Source organism: Alosa pseudoharengus, unplaced genomic scaffold (genome assembly GCF_046254945.1).
Source record: "Alosa pseudoharengus isolate Yale_2024_CS ecotype anadromous, Long Island Sound unplaced genomic scaffold, YU_APseudo_1.1 YU_APseudo_1.1_scf_23, whole genome shotgun sequence".
NCBI classification, from domain to species: Eukaryota; Metazoa; Chordata; class Actinopteri; order Clupeiformes; family Clupeidae; genus Alosa; species Alosa pseudoharengus.
In genome coordinates, this window is record NW_027468685.1 from 11,066,672 (window position 1) to 11,087,187 (window position 20,516).

Sequence of the window (20,516 nt, forward strand, 5' to 3'; positions counted from 1 at the left end):
CCTGTAGACTACTACTGGCTGAAGTCTGGCAGGATGGCAACAGTGATTCATGGAAAACAAGCACAAGCCTCAGACATAGCCGAGTTCCAGGAAGTAGACTGCCCCTATTATATGGAGCCATTAGACTCAGAATAAGATGCCAGCACAACAGGACAGAAACTACACACCAATACATCCACTGACATTTGTTTTTTAATGAGAGTAAGCCTGTGTACTGAATGATACTGACTTCATGACAAAACATTTTCACCAACTCCTGAGTGAAACTATGGCTTCCTTGCAGAACCACACAGCTACGTATGAGGACAGCAGGAGGTCTCAGACAATTTTTTGTGTGTGTGTGTGTGTGTGTGTGTGTGTGTGTGTGTGTGTGTTCGCTTCCTTAATTCCAGGCTTGTTTAGATCTGCTAGAGGGGAAAGTGCTAACGAGATCAGACACTTCAAGCTCCCCCATCTGGAACAGTCACCACGACAGCATGAATCACCATCCCACCACCACACAGAACGGCCCGTGTCAGCCGTCAGACGTCAAACTGAGGCACGGGTAAACTTCCACACAGGTAAACTTCCGCACAGGTTATGGCCACCTTACACCAAACAACTTTGACAAGATTTGGGAAAGATTCTTGAAAGATTGTAGTCCTTTAACTACTGCCCCCCATTCAAACTTTACTCGAAAGACCTGCCTCGTCAAAGTTGTTTGGTGTAAGGAGGCCATTAACTAAAACAAAACAGTCTTAACCAATTCCAGAACACAGACTCTGAATCCTCTGAGCATGTGAAGTCTTTCACGTTACAGTTGCAAATGCTTCAGAAGAGTACTCACCTCGATTGATGTGCTGGCTGGCCGGATTGTATCTGTAAGGGAAAAGAGCCAGAAAAAAAAAAAAATTAATAACAAGATCCTAAAAAAATGTTTACCCTCTACTGACAAATAATTAAAGATGTATGTCTGCAAAGATGCATGTTTTTTTAATAGCACAAACCAGGTCCTCAGATACTCCTGATATTTTATTCATGAAAATCTGTTCTGCTGACGTTGAACCTTTGCATGAACAAGAAGTATAGCATGCATAAATTCACAGAAGAAAATCAAACATGTTTAGCTTCCTTTTTCCTTTCCAGCAATGTGAGATCTAAGACCTAGGCTACCTCATACAGTTTCACACAACACGAAATGAAGAGTTTGGTTCTTTTCATAAATATTTTTTTTACATTTTCATTTTCAAGTAATTTCAGTAGAACTGTAGTTGGGTATTGTTGATTGACTTATCTTTACTCAATCAAAACACAACAACTGCAATTTTATTAATATTTCATTATTATGAAATACACAATTAAATGACATTACTTTTCAATGTTTTTAAAAATGGAGATAAAGGGTTTTGGAACCAAACTCTTCAAAATATTAAATGCAGACGGGAGAGGGGGGCATGGTGGTCTGCACTACCAGCACTGGCAGGCATGGTTTTTAAATTGTCCTAAAATTGTTGAGAATTGCTCTAAAACTTAAACTGTTTACCATGTTGTTAGTCGCTTTGGCTAAAAAAGCGTCAGCCAAATGTAATGTAAAGTAATGTAATGTAATGCATGGAGTCTCTGTATGGGCATGCATTATAAAGGCACAAAAACAGCCCATGGCTGCGCCAGACAGACAGATAAGACTTTACAAGACCAGATGTCTTCAGGTTAAGTCCAAGGCTAAACCCCCTGAGGATGAGCAGCAGTGCAGAGTGGCTACCACCGCCGCTCCCATGGCAACATCCTGGACACGTCTTTAGCTAAAGAGATGAGGGACTCAAAACCAAAGATTCTAGAACAGAGCTCTGTTCTAGAATCTTTGCTCAAAACGACTAGAGAATATAGGCCTACCACTAAGTAACAGTCCTTTTCCTATGCAGATGGTATGGCGTGAGGCTATAATCTGTTAGCATCATTTATAAAAAATGGGTTAAGACCTCTTCGGACCCTTACTGTATAAAACTCAACATTCCCTAATGTTTAGAGAGATGCCCATGGTAAATGACCAAAAACAAAACCAATGCATTCTCTCCAAGAATACACAGGAAAATAGTTTCAGAATACAAAATACATGTACAGTAGTGATATTCTGGAATTACAGATGGCTTTGCTCCCACCTCCAAAAGACTTAACCCACTATAAAAACACTACACCTGATATTTTGTTTGAAGAGATTTTATGAGAAATGCACAAAGTTGTAAAGTTATTTTTAAAAAAAGGTTTCACTGGTTCTCGACAGCCTGTACTACATTCCTGCTCACACAGCGAGGTATTCAGGCAGATAAACGCTGCCGTTTTAGAAAGACACTGAGACAGATCACACTCTCATGACCGGCCTAATTCCTCAGAGCCCAGAGACACAGTGAGGCACTTGAGCAGGGAAAAGGTACGCGCAGGGCCATCCAGGCCAGATTAACCTACATCTCACAAGTCAGCCTTTCACAGCTGCAGAAGCCCAGAGCCTGTGGCACAGGCAGGAGCGGGAGCAGGAACGGGAACGGGAGCGGGAGGCAGCCACACCAACAGACAGGAACATTTGATTTACGGGCTGCTAGGACAGGGTGTGCCCTGCTGCACTTCTCCCACTTGTGACACACACACGCCACCTCTCAGCGGCAAGTATCCCAGTCTCCCCCTGCCTTGGTTTTGGCAACCATGCTGGCTGACTCTTCCTTGGAGAGCCTTGCATGCCGTCTGGATGTCTACATGCTTGTGTGAAAGGTGGGTGGGGAGGTGAAAGTTGCATAACAGACCTCAAAGCATTTCAGCACTTAATTAACCAGGTAGAACAAACCCTCTAGGTAACACCCTAATGATGTCGATCACAATGACAAGATTATTTCAACATAAAACAGTCAAAACATGATGGAACACACCTAGCATGATACTCATGATTCTCTTTGAAAAACAATTATACTGTAGTTCTAATGGAAACTCCCAGGCAATTATCTCTGGTTGGAGGCCAGGTTTAAGAGTATGAGTGTATTTGGCTTTGTGAATTATTTCCTTTATGAAATACTTTCTGATATGATCATGAGAATTTACCACTATTGGGTCATCAAGAGTTTTATGGATGTCTGGGTGACCATATGATCCATAAAACTCCTAACCAGATGAACACAAGCACCCTCTATTTAGTCAAGTAAATAGATGCATAACAGCAATCCAACAATCTCATCTCATTAAAGTGAATGTGGCTCTTTCATTTGGACAAAGCATGATGCATCACCAAGGCAATGCTTGGCCTCAGAATGCTGTGGTCTGGGTCCTCAAAGCTGGATGCACTCCCACACAACATTATAGCTACAAAGTGCAAAACTGTTCTTCGAACAACAAATAAAAACATCAACCAGGAACAGTACCACACATGTACAATTAAACAAAGAACCAGTACACTGCAAATCTGCCTCAGACACCTCCTCCTGGGCTGAATAAAAGATGAATGTAGTACATTATTCTCTTTGAGAAATAGATCACTCCCTCTGGGGCTGATTCACAGCTTGTGTGTGGGCCCAGCCAAGAGCCATGCCCAGCTGTGATTGGTCATTCCGGTCTGACAAGTGGATGTCCACAGCTGTGGGGGACCTATGTGTGGGACATAGCCAGTCTTTTGGGGATACAGGAGAGTAATTCTCGAAGGCTGATGATATCAAATGCCATTTACAATCTCCTACTTTCAGTCTTTTCCCTGGGTAACCCATCACTCCAGAAATGGAGGATTTTCAAACACACAACACCACATACACTCACACCCATGTGCACTGGGCACCATCCAACTCAAAATACAAAGGTTATGAGACTGGCAGGCCTCCTAAGTCTACAGAAACACCCATGGAGGAACATCCCAAAACCAGCCTACTAACACCTAACCAAGTCAGGTAGTCCTATTTCTCACTTCAGTGCACAGGCTTTCATGAGGCAAGGCAAGACAAGAACAAAAAATGTGAAGAACACAGAATTAATGGAGAGCAAAAAAACAAGAATAGATCAAGAGTCGATAATGGCCTTGGATTCTGCATCTATAAACCTGGGCTGCACACTGCCAATAGTGATAAAGGGGGATGAGATTAATGAACTCTTCTGGGAGAGGAAGGGAGGGGAAATAAATTGATCCAAGGGTCCTGGGGCGATATGGAGCTACCAGCACATATGATTAAATCTGCACAGATATTAATCACACTCTGCCTGGTTGTCTGTACCAGGAATCAGGAGAGACAGAGATCACATAATGTCAACAAAAAAACATCTCCAAAATACGTATGTCAGCATGGAGAAAGGTGCACTACTTCAAAATACAGACACAATAATACAATAAATGGTTATAAATAGCATCAACACAACAACCCCTGCACTAAATCTTACATTTCCACATGTTAACAAAGAGTGTGCCTTTCAGATGCTTAGAAATGCCATAGCCTTTAACCTATGTTAGGGAGATTGACGAGATGAGAGCATGCCGACACATATAGGGACCCGTTCCTTTTGTTCGTCCCCTCAAGGTGTCAGCCATGGCATTGATCACATGGCACTATTGTTTACATTTAGCAACGGCCCAAGCGTCACCTTTCATTTCACCATGTCGACTGTTTACTGTTGAAATTCTCTTTATACCATAAAACAGCATCCAATATGCCGCTGCAGGGTGTTGTGGGTAGGCCAACAACACGAATACACTAATAACCTACAACTCATATGTAACGTTAGCCTACAAATTGACTACAACGCCACGTCAGTTAGTGGACTAGTGAGGGGGGGAAATCCCAGCATTTCTATTTTGGTTAAGCTTAATCTTTAATTGATGTTAAAGTATCCTACATGGAATTGGATGAGTTGATACACCAGTAAACAAATTTGCCACATGGCGCAGACAGTAACGATGGCATCTGAAAAGACGCAGAATGTGCCAGCATGGATCAGGACTAGGTGATGTCCACCTGAATTACGGGAAGAATGTTTCGCTTATGTAGACCATCAAGCTCAAATATACATTTATTGAATAATAAATTAAAAATAGTATAGCCTAGTTGAAATTGTATGCAATCATTTCAAAAGCGTATGCGTAATAACAAACACATTCAAATCAAGCATGTCGGCTGTAGTAGGCTATGACCAATCGTAATATCTCACACCCAATTATATGCCAAACGTATTCTTTGGCTTTCTTACCTTGATTGTTTTGATGTTGTAATTTTATGGTCCCATCTTTTAGAATCCTAACATCCCCGGGGCCGTCAATCCTTCTACCATAGTCTCCACTGGGCGCTTCAGCTGATTTTGAATTTCTTCGCCGGTGTTTTTGCGCCAGACACCTACAGCACTGATAACACACTGCCCATGCTTGTTCTTCATTTATAGGTTGGCTATAAAGTATTAAAATCTCGTCCAGAGACAATTCGTCTCCCCCTCCGTCCATGCAATCCATATGAACGTCTCCGGCGTTTGCTTCATTGGTGAAGTCTTGAAGAAGCGTTGGTGAAATTAACATAGCCTCGTCGGCTCCTGGCCGTTTGGCCATCCTGTTGTCTTACCCACAAGCGGAGTGGCCAGTTGGCAATAACACGCGCAAAGAAACGGCCGAAGAAACGAATTTACGTTAGGTCAATCATTGATGTGGCCTGCGCTGCCTCCACTATTGCCTGACGTTAAATCGGTGTTCCAAGCGGTGCGAGTATACCCATCGTTTCTTATAGAGGCGGTCATATGACGACGTTTTCCGCATGGTCTCAAAGACAGTCGTGTTTACATGGGTAAATAGTAAATATGCACTGAGCAGGTAAACCTATACCCACAAATAATCTGAAGTAGTAGGCCTAGTATTCCAGTTGGAATCCACCCCAATATACACACACACAAGATATTTTTAATGTATTCTTTAGAGTTGAACTGGCTCTTGAGCACAAGGAACTTCATTAGGCTACTTATAATTCCTTTTGAGTACAATAAACTAGGCCTACTTGAACTTGAATAACCGGTGTTGTTTTGTTGCTAATTGGTTTGTATGTAATTAAAATGGTAAGAGTGGCATAACAGAACATAACATGTCCAACAAAACATTTAAATTAAAATGTTGTTCACAAGAGTCAGTTTGTGTATTTTTCCCTTCACAGGCGCATTCGTTATATTAAACGCTACCCATTTGCGAACGTGCTTGATTCGCTTCTACTCAAAATGTAGTGCGGCATTTGTGTAGGCCTACGCTTAAAATCACTTTTCCTTTACCACACAATTTCAATTAATGTAATGACCGCTTAGCCTATTGTCACTCACTTGGAAAAATGAATCGGTTCTCCCCTCATGAAGGCTACTACCAAGCACTTGTGCGCTATCCAGTGGTTGTTATGGCACACATCAGCGAGTCACACCAAGTTGCTGTTGCACTGTAAATGTAGGCCTAATGACCTTCTTTCTCTCTCATAGCTTACACACTGTTCATGTTATTGTCTCTTTGGTCAAATTCATCTTTGGTTTGAGGATATATTATCAAGAGAAAATAAAGTTTTGTTGTCCTTTTAAATATACATTTATTTGTTTTGTATATTAAGTGTTGGGGCTGTTTTGTTTTTCAATAAAATGTTTCATAAACACATGTGAATATACATATTGCTTTGATACCACAATCAGAAATGATCACTACATCTACCACATGATGTTAGACTGCAGTGGGGGGGTTAAGAACTACCACACCACCGTTATAATGGTCCATCCATTCACATCTTCACTTTAACACATCATTATCAACACAAATAAAGGAATGGTTTCAAATTCAGGATACATACTGGACCCCAAATATATCATTGTTTTCACAGAGTGTTCATGTATTCTGTACGGTGATTGATAATCACTGTAACACCGACAGTTTTCACAGGAACAACAACATAAAATAATAAAATATAAACACAGCTTTGCAGCTTTGGTGATAATGCAGTATGGCCTTTTGAGCACAGGCAGCTTCAATTTACACAAAAGCAGGGGCACAGCTGATAAAGTCAAACAGACAGGGTACGGAAAAAAACAGCATCATTGGAACTGAAAGAAAACTTTTGAAAGCCACATAATGAAATAAATTAAAGCTTTAGGAATCTGACATGAGGCTTCACACTGACATAAAGACGATTGGTGCCATCTTATTTAAAATCCAGCAGGTTACAGTCGATCTTGTAGTAAACATAAGGGTAGTACTCTTGCTGGCTTAGGTTCAGACCAGGAATATCCATGGATGCCTAGAAGACAGCAGAACAAATCAGATCAGAAACAGAATAGAAGATATCAGTAACACAGTGGACCCATGTACTCATCAACATTATCCTAAAACAGTGTTTCTCAAACTTTTTCAGACAAAGGAACACTTAACCAATAAAAAAAAGCCTCACGGACCACCTAGCTAAAAAAAAAAAAAGTAGACCTACTTCAACAGTATATTACACAATAGGCCTACTCACTGAACCACCTTGCTTATTGTCTTTGCACCTTGCTTATTGTGTCAGAGAATTCATATGATTTAAACTGGCATAGCTTACATAGGCAGTGTTGTTTGGATTTACATACAAGTTGGTTTAATATTGCAAACAACTAATCTATATTATATTTTACCACATCTGCTCGCGGACCACTTAGGATATCTTGCAGACCACCAGTGGTCCCTGGACCACACTTTGAGAAACACTGTCCTAAAACATACCAATCAAACTATAACTATTTAAAAACGTCATGCACAGCACAGTAAAACCTATTGTAGTACAGATGAGGGGGCTATCCCAAAGACTGTCATCTATTATTCTACATCTTTATCATTGCAAAATCCTATCTTGAAATACATAATTAATTCTATTGCTTCCTCCCAAATCTGCATGGTAGAACAATTTCATCCAATGCAACTACAAAGCATGCAGTGAACGAACTGCAATATGTACTGTAGCCTAACACTGTACTTTATGTAGAATTCCAGTTTAAGTGCTTATTTTCCAAGCACTTTCAGTTAAAGCAACACCAAAAAGTTTTTTGTACCTTAAAATAATGTTTCCAAAATCGTTTCAGTGGTTCATCAACTTGTAACAGGGTGAACGGCACTTCTGCATTTGCTTCGCGGCCCTCTATCGGCTATAACCGCACTATGTAAGTTTGCCAGATCGGGTAGCGGATCTGTAGTTCGATGGAATGAGACATAAGAAACTACAAATTTGACTTGCATGATGTCGCAATACATCGTACTTTCATAAAATCATGCAACATATTCTACCTTGCCTAAGGACATAGTTATTTGCAAAGCCGTTGCTCGATAAACAAATAGCGTGCGTGCGTCAGAGGAAAAGTTCTTTGGTGTTGCTTTAAAACACAGCTGTTAGACCAGTTTGAAGAGGAGCCCAGATACAACTGAGTGTCTTCACTCACATCTATAACGGCCGCACTGCTGTCGAGGTGTTTGTAAAGGTCATAGAGGACCTCCCTCAGTTTCTTCATGTTCTTCTTATTGGGCTGAAGAAGCATGGCCTGGAAGTTGACAGGCAGCCCATACCTAAAGATCAAACACATTTCCATCATTAATAGGTGATAAACATTTACAAATATTTACAAAGACTGACAACAGGCACAGACAAATCTTCTCACAAAGAAACAGAAACACATCAGAAACAATGTGATAGATATTAGATTGTTTTTTGTTACCTCAAGACAGACTCCACAAACACACGCAGAGCCTTGATGTGGGTCCAAGCTATGAATGCCTCACTGAAGTTCACTTTGAGCCACCGAACCAGCGGGCCCTGTTGAAGTGGTTTGATCAATGAAAGAATCAATCAGTGACTGGTTCACTTCATAAACAACAACAGAAAGGCAAAACCATTAAAGCCAAAAGGGTAAGAACAAAATACACAAGCAAATCAATGATTTTTACATAATAAAATGTTTTGATCAGGCCAGTTTTGCAGCCTTGGTAAATCAGATATGTAACCTTCCTAGCAACTACAATTGGACCAAGCAGGATATTGGGAGGCAAATATGTGATACATTAAAATATCAAGGTTGTTCAGTGATATCCTGAAGCACATTCTATTGTAATGGTCATACTTCAGACTGAGCGCTACCCATTTTCGACCACACATTTCATTTCTGTGTCCTAGCACACTTTGCCATTTATTGCAGTCAGAGATTACGTTGCAGAGGAGAGAAAATTCGACAAAATGAGAAAATAGGAACACGTACAAACTGCTTCTTCTTGTCAGTGGAGAGGCGCGTCATCTCCTCTTTGTCTGCTTTCATCTCCTCCTCATTGTACTGGAAGTCACGCACAGAAAACCTTGAAAAGACCAAGAGGACACAGTTCATCTCGTCTCAGTTCATCCTAAATTACAGATAATTCACAAATCACCACAGATAGTGTAACAGAGGTCGTAATTCGTCCGCCGCTCACAGCCCTCAAACCCGCCACCTCGACACACACCGGCATGGGAGTCGGATGCTCTAACCACTCAGCTAAAAGCCCAGGCTTCCAACTCAGCAGTTACTTAGAAGCGTTCTTAAGGTTAGGGGTGTGAGGATTTACACGGGCAACTAGCATGCTAGCTCAGTTCGCCTCCGTTACAATAGCAAAAGGCTGTTTAAAAATGTTCAGTGATGCTAAATGGATTTCAGTATTTGAGCACAGTTGACATAGTACATGTATATGACCCCATGCCACTTCTTTTGTATAACAAATGACACCTCCCAAAATGGACGAGATGGCCCAAATGCATTTGTGTGTCAGCACACAGTTTTTCTTTCCATTTAAATACCTTTTAGATGTGGCAATCATATAAAGGATTTGAAAGTTTGGCAGACCAAGGATTTACCACAGAATTATTTCCAGTTGGACACATTTCAAGGAATTGAGTCATAGAGTATCTTCTCTTTGGTTTGATTTCTTATGCACAACAATATAGCACTCTTTAAGAGCGTTTAGAGTGTTTTTTATAAATCACACTAGCTCCTCTTCTTCACACATACCACCACAAAGCAAACATTAAAGCAGCAAATAGAAAAGGACAAATTTACTTATTTTCCCGGGCCTTGTGTCTGAAGTCATCTACCGCCTTTCTGAAGAGGGTGACACTGAACAGGCCACTTTCTCCATCTTCAAACAACAGACTGGAAAAAGGACAGGACAAAGTATAAACACTTTAAAAACATAACATTAAATGTTACCTCTTTATTCTGATCTGATGACACCCCAGACATGAGTCACTTTGACTCCAGGCAACACATGCAAATGCTTTTGTACATTTTGAACTCAAAAACAAAGCAACTCCAGTTCTAAGTGCAAAATCGATCTATCTATCTATCTATCTATCTATCTAAATATCTTTCTAAAATGTCTGAATATGGCTGGCATTTTATCCTTCTATCTGTGACAGAAGCAAGGGTTGGGCTGGTTTCCATAGAAACTAGTCTCGTTCATCTGGCCCAGGCGACCGTTTATGTTATTGCCTACAAGGCACGCATGTCTCTGCCTGACAGAAACAGAATTCTTAGGCAACTGTTCCCAGCAAAGACTCAGTGACTCTTCAGCTACAAAATGTTCCAGAAACTCAACATAATAGCTCACCAAGACCACACTTAAAAGGGCATTTATATAAGAGGGAGTGCATCTATCCAATTATACTTATGTAATCTTACAGAATTATCTGCGGAGTTGGATATGTTTTTATTTAACTTCAGAGTTCACTTCATGGATACTGACTTTGTTGATCGAGGAACCACCATTTCAGCCAGGGATTCATATGCTTTCTGCCAGTCAGCATAGCTTGTCCTATGGTATCAAACAAAAACAGAATACATAATGAATACACTAAACATCTCACAGAAATGCATTCAGACACCCAAAAGTCTTCAAAAATACAGTTACCAAAAGCAATTAAAATGTACAGTAGCTCTTACTTTGGAACAACAACCAAAAGGGTAATAAGATATTCTGAGTCAAGCACAAAGTCTTCTTTCTTCACAATGTCAGCCAAACTCCTGGTCAGCAAGCTTCCCCTGGTAGAAAAAAAACACAAATTTGCCTTTAATAGTGCAATATGTGTCATCAATAGGCAATACCATGATCAAGTCTGTTACAGACAAAAATGCTAACAAAGAATTCACTTCGTCACATCTGAACACAGACAAGTGGTGTATGTGTGGTGGAGCAGCAGCAGTAACGTCACCACCTGACAATCCATCGGCCCGGGTCCCATTCCCAAACCCGCCGTGATTCTGCGTCTGCTAAATGCCAGTTAACTTTAACAGCAGGTAAAGTTGTCTGTGACGTCTATAACAACACTTATTTCAAATGTTCAGCATACTTCAAGTGTTTTAAATTTAAATTAGAATTTCTGATTGAAAAAATTCTGTTGCTACCTGCATAGGCATATCACTGGTATCTGGTGTTATTGTCTTACTGTAGCCTTTATCACATTACTGAACATGGTGCTCAGGTTTTCTGGTCATCACAATGGCCAACATTGTGTGTGTGTGTGTGTGGCCAGAAAAGGCTTTTGAAATACTGTAATCAATCAGCACCATGTATAAGTATAAGTATAAGTATATCTGTGAATTAGTGAAACACACTCAGCACACAGTGAACACACAGTGAGGTGAAGCACACACTAATCCTGACACAGCGGCGCTCGGGGAGCAGTGAGGGGTTAGGTGCCTTGCTCAAGGGCACTTCAGCCATTCCTACTGGTCGGGATTAGAACCAAAAACCCTCCAGTTACAAGTCCGAAGCCCTAAGTAGGTCACGGCTGCCCCCACCCAACTGTCACACAGTTTGTCCAAGTTCTGATCCCTCTCTGATTCTCTCCACACTGGCCTGTCACAGTCACTGGAGCTGTGGGCTGGGTTTGTTTATGTCGTTATGGCATATGACTGTCACTCACGCGTTTTTCCGCTCCAGGTTCTGAAGGTTGCCTTTCAGGTTGTTGTAGGCAGATGCTCTGGCCTTCAGGTCATTATCAATCTGAGTCACTTGCTGTGCAGATGGACGCAGGATTGAAGGGGAAGCGAGACACAAGAGTGGATAAGAGAGACAGGGAGAAATAAACCAAAAGTGCAGACAGGGTCAAAGTTGAATATCTTTGACATGGGCATAGATATTTCTTTATTCTAGTTTTTGTTCTCACCTTGGAGACGATATCGGAGATATTTTTTAAAGACTGTTTAATTGGGTACTTGGCCATGTCCCACTGGAACCTTGTTATGTAGGTAATCAAATCAACTGTGCAGAGGGGAAATCACAACAAATCATACATTCTGTGTGGGGCCATTTTTCAATTATATTCATGTGGCAGTAACTGTACAGTAATTGAATTAAATGTTTTGAATTCTAATGTAAACATGTGTTGTAAATACATGCAAGTAGAAAATGCTAATACCAAGAAATGGCAAATGTTTTGATTAAGTGACATGTTTACCTCCATTGGCCAGCAAGTTCTCTTGGACTTTGTCTCGACTATCCTCCAGCACATCTGCCATGTACTGTGCCACCTTCTTCACAACACTGCAGAGAGGACATTCACAGGCGCAAAGAATTGCAATTCAAGTGGTGAAAAAATAAAAGTGCAAGAGACACAGTAATGGATACTGTGGTAGTTGTAGTCTAATTATGAATTTAAATATTTAATGAGGCAATATTATGTCATTTATACCATGCAGCTTGTTTGTATGAATTCATTTTGAAGGTACATGGTCATGTAAAGGGTATGTAAACTCTCGTTGTTCCTGCTAGCCTCCAAGACTACTTACAATTCACAATTCCTCATGTTTATTCAACACTGAGACAAAACATGGCAGTTTAGACTTTGGAATAAAATCACAGGAACAAGGTCCCAAATAACATACCCTTCCACAAAAGAGTCCAGTTTGGCCAGATCATCAGACAAACCCACGAGAACGTCCAAGGTTCCAACCTTTTGCACGCATCATAAGACAAAACAGCAAATTACTACACCTGCACGCTGTAATAAGTGCTTTGTTCAAGACAGGGAAGATGTAGCAAGGCTTCCCAACACTGCCCTATTGAACGTCAAACAAAGTTTCGCCCCTAAAAAAAAAACCTGTATTTATGGCTACATTAATAGGCTACATTATTTGTCATTTAGAAGACCCTTATTCAGAGCAACTTTCAGTGAACCAATTTCAACTGCCACCTGAAGCAACTTGCTGTTAAGTGCCTTGCTCAGGGGCACAAAGCTCCTGGGATTGAGTTCACAACCTTCCAGGGATCCATTTGGAAGCCAAGACCCCCAACTTTTTAACTACCACCATCCCTGTGCATTGCAATAATGTTTTTCACAGCTGACAAATGCTTTCAAGTTATTGTACTATTCTTAGGATATTGATATGATGATGATGAATTGAAGTGTGTCCATGATTAGATGAGAATGTAACACCCCTCACAAACCCACACACCTTAAGATCAGGGATGTTGAACTTGTTGTTGGTGGAGAGGATGTTGGGACGTGAAGTGGCCATGTTCATCTTGTCCCATGTTTGCTGGCACGTCTTATCGCCAGGGGCCGAAATCAACCAGAACTCAGTCATGGCTGTATGCGTCCTCCGTTCTCCTGCCCTACCACAAGATGAAATTGGGGGGTATTTATCCACATAAATTATTCACATAAAATATTCATACAATCACTGTTTTGTACACTTGACATCAGAATTTTAACTGTCTATAAATTATTAATAATTAATGCTACAATCTATCTCTCAACGATGGCCTTTTAATCACTTGTGTTCCATTTCCTCATTTCACATGCTTTGGGTCACGAGAGTCTCATGACAAAAACTGACGCTCATTGCTCATTGTCATTTGCTTCACCAAGTGAGACATGCTAACAACTCCAAAACCATCAGACAATACAATGTAACAGTAGAGAGGGTATTATGTCTGTTTAAGTCATGAAACATAACAGACTACTATTAACATAACTACTACAAGTCTTCTTATAGGTTACTAAGCCTAACGCTTCCGTGGCTGCTGCTGCTGCTGCTGCAGTCAGAGTCACGACAATAAAATACTGAGCCGATAAGACAGAGATCTTACCTATACAGGGGGTGGATTTGTTACAATCGTACACCGTATGATAAAATGTAGCACTTCTTTTAATTATCAACGCATAAGAGCAAAATGATCAGGTTGTTGTTTCAGAGGACCTTCAGTAGCATCACATTCAAAGTCAGCTGATCGGATGAATAATATTACGTCTGCGCGAACATACGTGCGCAGTAGATCCAATCTTCTTCGCTGTTACTGTGAGGCGGCAGCACCCCGTTTATGGAAGCACTACTGCCATCGCCTGGCCTCAAATGTGTAACCAGCGCCCCAAGTGGTTGCGTTCCTATCGAAGAGCAGCTCCAATGTTAAGTCCCATAGACCTATTTTTAAAAATATATTGTGAAGCCAAATCAGCGATGTTATCCACCAAAAATATTTTTCAGTGTCTATACAGTAATAATCTTCTGTGAAAATGTCAGACACTATTTTGCCTTATTTAAAAAAATCGAAATTGCTCCTTTTGTTTAACTACAAAACTACAAAAGAAGTCACGTGACTTTACCCTTCACCGTTACTCACGGTCAGTGATGCCAGTAACGCGTTACTTAGTAATGCGTTAGTCTATTTTTACCACTTTTTTCAGTAACGAGTAATCTAACGCGCTACTATTTACAAACCAGTAATCAGATTAAAGTTACTTATCTAAGTTACTGTGCGTTACTATTTTTGTTATTTTCCTTAATAAAAAGATATATTCTTTGCTTTCTTCTTGTCTTGGGGATTAATGTCATGTAGGCTATGCTCACGTTTTCAGCATGAGGACAATTCACGTGCAGCGACACAAACGAAAACAACAATGGAGGGAGAGAGAGAGATGCACATTTCATCAGTCATTACTTTGAGTTTGTGTCAGCTAAACATGACAACATTAAGGTACATTGTACATTCTGTGCTGGCGACAAAGTGCTGTCTAGCTAGACATCCCAAGTCTCCCGAAGTTTTGGGAATCTCCCACATATTGATAGCGGCTTCCTGACGCCCGCAAATTACATAAAATCTCCCGGAACCTAGAGCGAACAAGAGCACGCAAGCCAGACCGGACTTCAAATCAAAGATTCTAGAATCTTTGCTTCAAATCGCGTGTGCATAGCTTAATGCGCACACAACGGAGAGGGGAAAAGAGAGGAGTGGTGCGTTTGTGCCTGAAGCGCATCCAAGACAGAGAGCATCCTGGTCTGTTTTGCTAAATCAACCAATCCGTCAGTGTAAGTGCTTATATCTATTTTCTCCCAAACATAATTAATCAGTTCAGTCAGTGTATCTAGGAACAGAAGCGTCATGGCAGCGTCAGTGCCCCTCAAAAAGGAAGATTTAAGACCCATTTCACATCAGATACACAAAAGTGTACCCAATTGTCTTAAAAGATTAAAACATAATGATAATCTTGCACACTGCACTGTTTGTAACAGCAACTTTAGCATTGCTCACGGCAGGTTAAATGATTGCAAAAGACTTGTTGAGGTGAGTTTAACAAGTGTAATTTCATTTGCATATTACTCAGGCCTATAGGCTACAAGATGGCTAGTTGCCAAGGCTACATGAAAAAAAATCTACATATTTTACTATAACAATTTCTATCAATAGGCCTTCCTTATTTGGTGTACTTAGACATTATTGAACAAACATCTGAATTTCAGTATCTAAGTAGGTTAGGTTGGGATGTCTGCTATACATTGCTGTTAAAATGCACTTCCAGTATAGTGAGTATTGGCAAAACCGGTTATCATTTTTATGTTGAGGCGTTGGGGGTGTTGTCTGCAGCTGCTGAAAGTAACTAATAAAGTAACTTGTAATCTAACATAGTTACTTTTAAAATCAAGTAATCAGTAAAGTAACTAAGTTACTTTTTAAAAGTAATCAGTAATCAGATTACTTTTTCAAGGTAACTGTGGCAACACTGCTCACGGTAGCATGGTTTGTTTATTAGCCTGGTTAGCATTGACACTTAACACTTACTGTCAGCTCTTCATGTGAGTAGAAGCACGATACCAGTTATCCAGACATAAAGGTTATCACCACGTGGTTTACATCACGTTCCGTTATTACAAAAATATGTTAAGCCAGTTAAGCAAATTGCCGTATTGATCAGTTAAAGATTAAGCGCCCAAACCTGTGACGTCACCGTCCTTTGAAGTGTTCAGCTTGTATTGTTTTACATTGAATTATAGTTGATTTAATTAATCTGTTTCATACTGATCACCATAAAAAATAACGTTGATTGCATTTATTCATCCCATTCAAGGCCTACAATTTGCATGTATCAAAGAGCATGTGTGAATACTGGTAGGTTTGCACTTCTGGATAATGCAATTTCCCCCATTCCCAAACTCTGACTGACTGCTCCAGCACATTATCAGTGTTGTTTTAAACCATTTCAGTGATTTACATTTCATGATGGTTGGATAGTGTAATCCTGGTGGTACGTTTTGCTGACCTCACCACCCTCTGCAGGGCTTTTTCTTATTTGTTGTGTGTTATTTCTAGGCTATGCCTGTAAGAACACTTTCAATAGCCTACTGCAGTGTTTCTTGGTTTTCAGACCAAGGACCACTTATTAACCAATAAAAACAAAATGGACCACCTATAGCTAAAAAAAAACAGTATACCTACTTCAACAGTATATTACACAATAGGCCTACTCACTGAACCACCTTACTTACTGTCTTTGCACTTTGCTTATTGTGTCAGAGGATTCATATGATTTAACTTACATAGGCAGTGTTTGGATTTACATAGCTACAAGTTGGTTCAATATTGCAAACAACTCATCTATATTATATTTTACCACGTCTGCTCGCAGACCACTTGGGATAGCTTGTGGACTACCAGTGGTCCCCGGACCACACTTTGAGAAACACTGGCCTAATGGATCTGTAAAATTTCTTGAGGCGTCTAAGATTTAAAAAACGCTGTTGTGCCTTCCTCATGGAATCAGTGTGCTTGGTCCACATCAGGTCTTCAGTAATATGGACACCAAGCTATTTAAAACCTCTTCTACCCTCTCCAACTGAGAGCCATTCATCTTAGGGCAATGATACATCTTCTGCTGACTATGCTTTTAATCTATGATCTCCATAATGTCATATTAATATTTAATGGGAGATTGTTGTCCTGGCACCATGTCTCTACACCTCATTCAGGTAAGCTTGCTCATTGTCAGAAATGAGGCCAACCACTGCTAAATCATTAGTGAACTTAAAAATATAATCAAAGTAATCATAGGCTAATCATAGGCTACAGTCTTTTGATTTGATTTGGGGGTGAAGATTGAGGTGAAGAGAATAAACATTCTAAACCCATTGTTGCTGCCTCACATTTATTGCCATGGCAATTTATGGAATGTTTATTTTACTGACCTCATAAAATTCCATTCCAAATTTGACAAAGTAGAATCTTCAGTGATTCCAGGTCATTTGAGGTTTGGTTTGATTGGAAATAGGCTTGGTTATCATTATCAGGTGTATTGAATTCTTTGAAAGCATCAAACCTGAGTGGTTTTACTCAGGATGGATGTCCTATTGGCTGGAAGTAAGTATATATTTATGTATATTTCCATTGGAAATTAGAGATTTAATTTACAAATGTAATGTATCATGTCTACATGTCTTCATTATCACATGTAAATTATTTTTGCCTTCAGGTGAGCCACATGGTAAACTTCCACTAAAGCCACCACTGTGGGGAAGCATTGGAGATGGTGGCAGTAGCATGGTCCCAACTTTGGCACACATGGTAAGAATTTAAAAGGCATGCAAAGGGCAAACACCATAAGGAAGTGATAACATGCAACACATTAAAGTGATGATACAATGCTATGACTTGGTTGTCCTTCCATCTGGTGGTTTCAACTAAGGTAAAAATTGGCTTGGTGGTTAGAAATGTTTGTGGAATAGTCCAAATCCCAATAACTCTTCCCAACTTATTCCAATAACAAAATGGTCAAATACTGTTTCCACTGCGCGCTACTGTTTTTAACTTTTGCATCCAACTAGTCTGTATATTTCATTATATTAAGATTGCTTGCCCATTAGTTTGCATACTACGACATTTATGCAGCGAGACTGATAGCATAATTCACATATAGAATGACATAAACTGATGTCTTGATACATATTTCTATACACACCAAAGGAAATGTAATTTGATGCATCAATGATTGTTTTATTTCTCTTTTCAGCAGGCCACTGCTACACCTGACAGCATTTATGAGATGACTGAGGTGGTAGTGTTGCCTGATTCTCAACTGGGTCCTCCAGCTGTTCCCGTAAGAATGTGTTTTGGATTTGGAGAAGTCTGAATTAGCTATTGCATCTACATTCCCATGCAAATTATAGACTGTAATGAACCACATGGACCCAATTTGTTAGAATGTTGTTATGATGTTAGAAATGGTGTGTTTTGTTATTTAAGTGTCTGTTTTTTTTAACACATAGTCCTCAACAAAGAGTGAAATTGATTTGCTACACCAATTTCCCTAAAACAAAGCAGCCAGCTTCACTTCTTTGTAAACCCCTCTAATGTGAGATGTATGAGTGACAGGAATTGTTTTTGCAGCCACACAATAATCTGATTGGGACCAATGCTGATGTGGTGGATGGTGCTGATGATGGCCTTGAGCTGCTAAAGTCTCCAGCTGTTCATGAGAACATGGGAGAAGAGACATCAAAAGCTCCACAGCAACTGCAGCCTACTGGAACTGTAAGATGCTCACCTATGATTCTTATGTTAACTTGATCCAGCTAGTTTGTGTATTGCACTTGTCATGACAACTTGCACATTAGTTATTTTACTACTGTATCATTATGCCGAGAGACTGGTGTCATATTTTAGGTAAAGTACAACAGAACCTGATTTATTTCCACACCAAAGGAAATACTGGTTATTTCATAGATCAGTGTCTCTCTCTTGCTCTCTCTCTCGCTCTCTCTTTAACAGGCCACTGACCAGAGCATTAAAATAAGTCTAAAGGTGAAAGGTCATGAGCTGAAAGTGAATTACAGGCAGACCTCACAGCCATCTCCTAACGATCGTCAAGTTAAAGTGCAAAACCTGGTGCACTCTGTGGTCAAGGAATTATGGGAGATGTACGACCTTGAAGAAGGCCCAAAGGTTCTATCAGGACTACCCAAACCATCTCCATCTGAACTTTTTATACAAAGTTTAACTTCCGCACAACATCTCAAGATGACTACCAGGCGCAATTACACCAAGGTTAGGTCTTTTAACAATAGTACTAATGAATTCAGTTAAATCCATCAGTTGAATTACTATGATTTATTATTAACACCTTCACATGAGACTAGTCCTGTATAAGGATATAATTTCAACATTTCAATGTTTGTCTTTTATATGTGAAGCATATATATGAACTCTGCTGGGAGATCCTTTTGGATATCTATCCCAACGAGTCTGAAACAAAACCTGCTTGGTACAAGCCACGACCTAAGTTTGATATGAGCAAGATCAAATCCTTGCGTGATGTTCAGGTAAGTTTCACAAAGCACAGAATCACTGATCTGTTACAGCGTATGTCGTTAACATGGATTATGCCATGGTGCAATTAACACCAATTCCATCAAGATTTAACTCATAGTGAACAATGTTACAGAAGCTTTTATTATTCGTTTTAACCACGTGGTTTGTCACATTGTCATTGTATAGGACTACATAACAAAAAAAGTCTTCAGACTGTGTGGAATGCCGACTCCAAAACATATGGAAAAGACCCAGTTTCACATTGAGAATGAAATTACTAAGTCTATAACCCTATATTGGTAAGTTTTTCACAGTTCTAAAATACTGATTTTAGTAGTTAATGAAGTAAGAGAGACGTTGTCCAGATTTAGACAAAAATGTTTTTGTAAGCAAAATGTGGTTTGGCCAATGGGTAGGTTTGTCCTCTTTAATTTTCCAGCTTCAGTATTTAGTCAACAGCAAACAAATCATATTTTCTATTCAAAAGTTATTCACACAAGACGTCCACACCAATTAAACTCAGTACTTCATTCCTCCAGATCATTTCATTGAGAAGAATGAAGACATCAAAGTGAGGATCTGGTTGGATAATCCACATCTAATAGCCTATATTTTTTCACATCTTAAATAAATATTTTCACCATTTGCCTGTTCTTTTTTCTGTGTTTAAGTGATTATACAAATGAAGTATTCTTTGTTTGTCTTTGGTGAAAGTATATATTATAGAACGTGTCTATTTATCGAGGTATTCAAGGTGCAAGGCCAGCCTATGTTTATTATCTATGGGCCTAATTGCTGGCTAACTGTATCCCATTCTATGCTGCATCATTACCACATTATTGAGATACACACCACATTTTGTGAAATTCTATCCACAGAGCTGCAACTGACACACTTCACTATCTCAAGACATGCATCTGCTATTATCTTGTGATGTAAACGTTCAAAG

The 20,516-nt window shown here is 39.9% G+C and overlaps 2 protein-coding genes across 6 annotated transcripts in view; both read right to left on the bottom strand.

Moving 5' to 3' along the window:
- spire1a (spire-type actin nucleation factor 1a) overlaps positions 1-5,668 on the bottom strand; it is a 41,953-nt gene extending 36,285 nt beyond the window's left edge. For all 4 annotated transcript variants that reach the window (XM_076301417.1, XM_076301415.1, XM_076301416.1 and 1 more), the window contains exons 1-2: positions 5,188-5,668; positions 827-858 (exon numbers count right to left, since the gene is read on the bottom strand). In XM_076301417.1, coding sequence (XP_076157532.1) covers positions 827-858; positions 5,188-5,536 — 381 coding nt within the window. In that variant the 5' untranslated portion in view covers positions 5,537-5,668. The remainder of the gene's footprint in view (positions 1-826; positions 859-5,187) is intronic.
- An 849-nt stretch (positions 5,669-6,517) lies between these two features.
- On the bottom strand, positions 6,518-14,237 carry atp6v1c1b (ATPase H+ transporting V1 subunit C1b). 2 transcript variants are annotated; one of them, XM_076301434.1, is made up of 13 exons: positions 14,081-14,237; positions 13,444-13,598; positions 12,874-12,941; positions 12,447-12,532; positions 12,156-12,250; positions 11,913-12,004; positions 10,930-11,028; positions 10,733-10,801; positions 10,048-10,140; positions 9,220-9,313; positions 8,683-8,780; positions 8,410-8,533; positions 6,518-7,241 (listed from the first exon to the last, which is right to left on the bottom strand). In XM_076301434.1, exons 2-13 carry the CDS (start codon positions 13,573-13,575, stop codon positions 7,146-7,148), a joined length of 1,146 nt encoding a protein of 381 aa, XP_076157549.1. In that variant the 5' UTR covers positions 13,576-13,598; positions 14,081-14,237; the 3' UTR covers positions 6,518-7,145. The 2 variants fall into 2 exon arrangements, with proteins under 2 accessions (XP_076157549.1, XP_076157548.1); XM_076301433.1 differs by having other exon boundaries at positions 13,444-13,603.
- Positions 14,238-20,516: the final 6,279 nt, after the last annotated feature.

Coding starts and splice junctions, on each gene's coding strand:
- atp6v1c1b (XM_076301434.1), bottom strand. CDS start 13,575: ATGACTGAGTTCTGGTTGATTTCGGCCCCTGGCGATAAGACGTGCCAG. Junction 12,251..12,446: donor GAACTTGCTGGCCAATGGAG/GTAAACATGTCA, acceptor CCCTCTGCACAG/TTGATTTGATTACCTACATA. Junction 11,029..11,912: donor AACCTGGAGCGGAAAAACGC/GTGAGTGACAGT, acceptor TTTTTCTACCAG/GGGAAGCTTGCTGACCAGGA.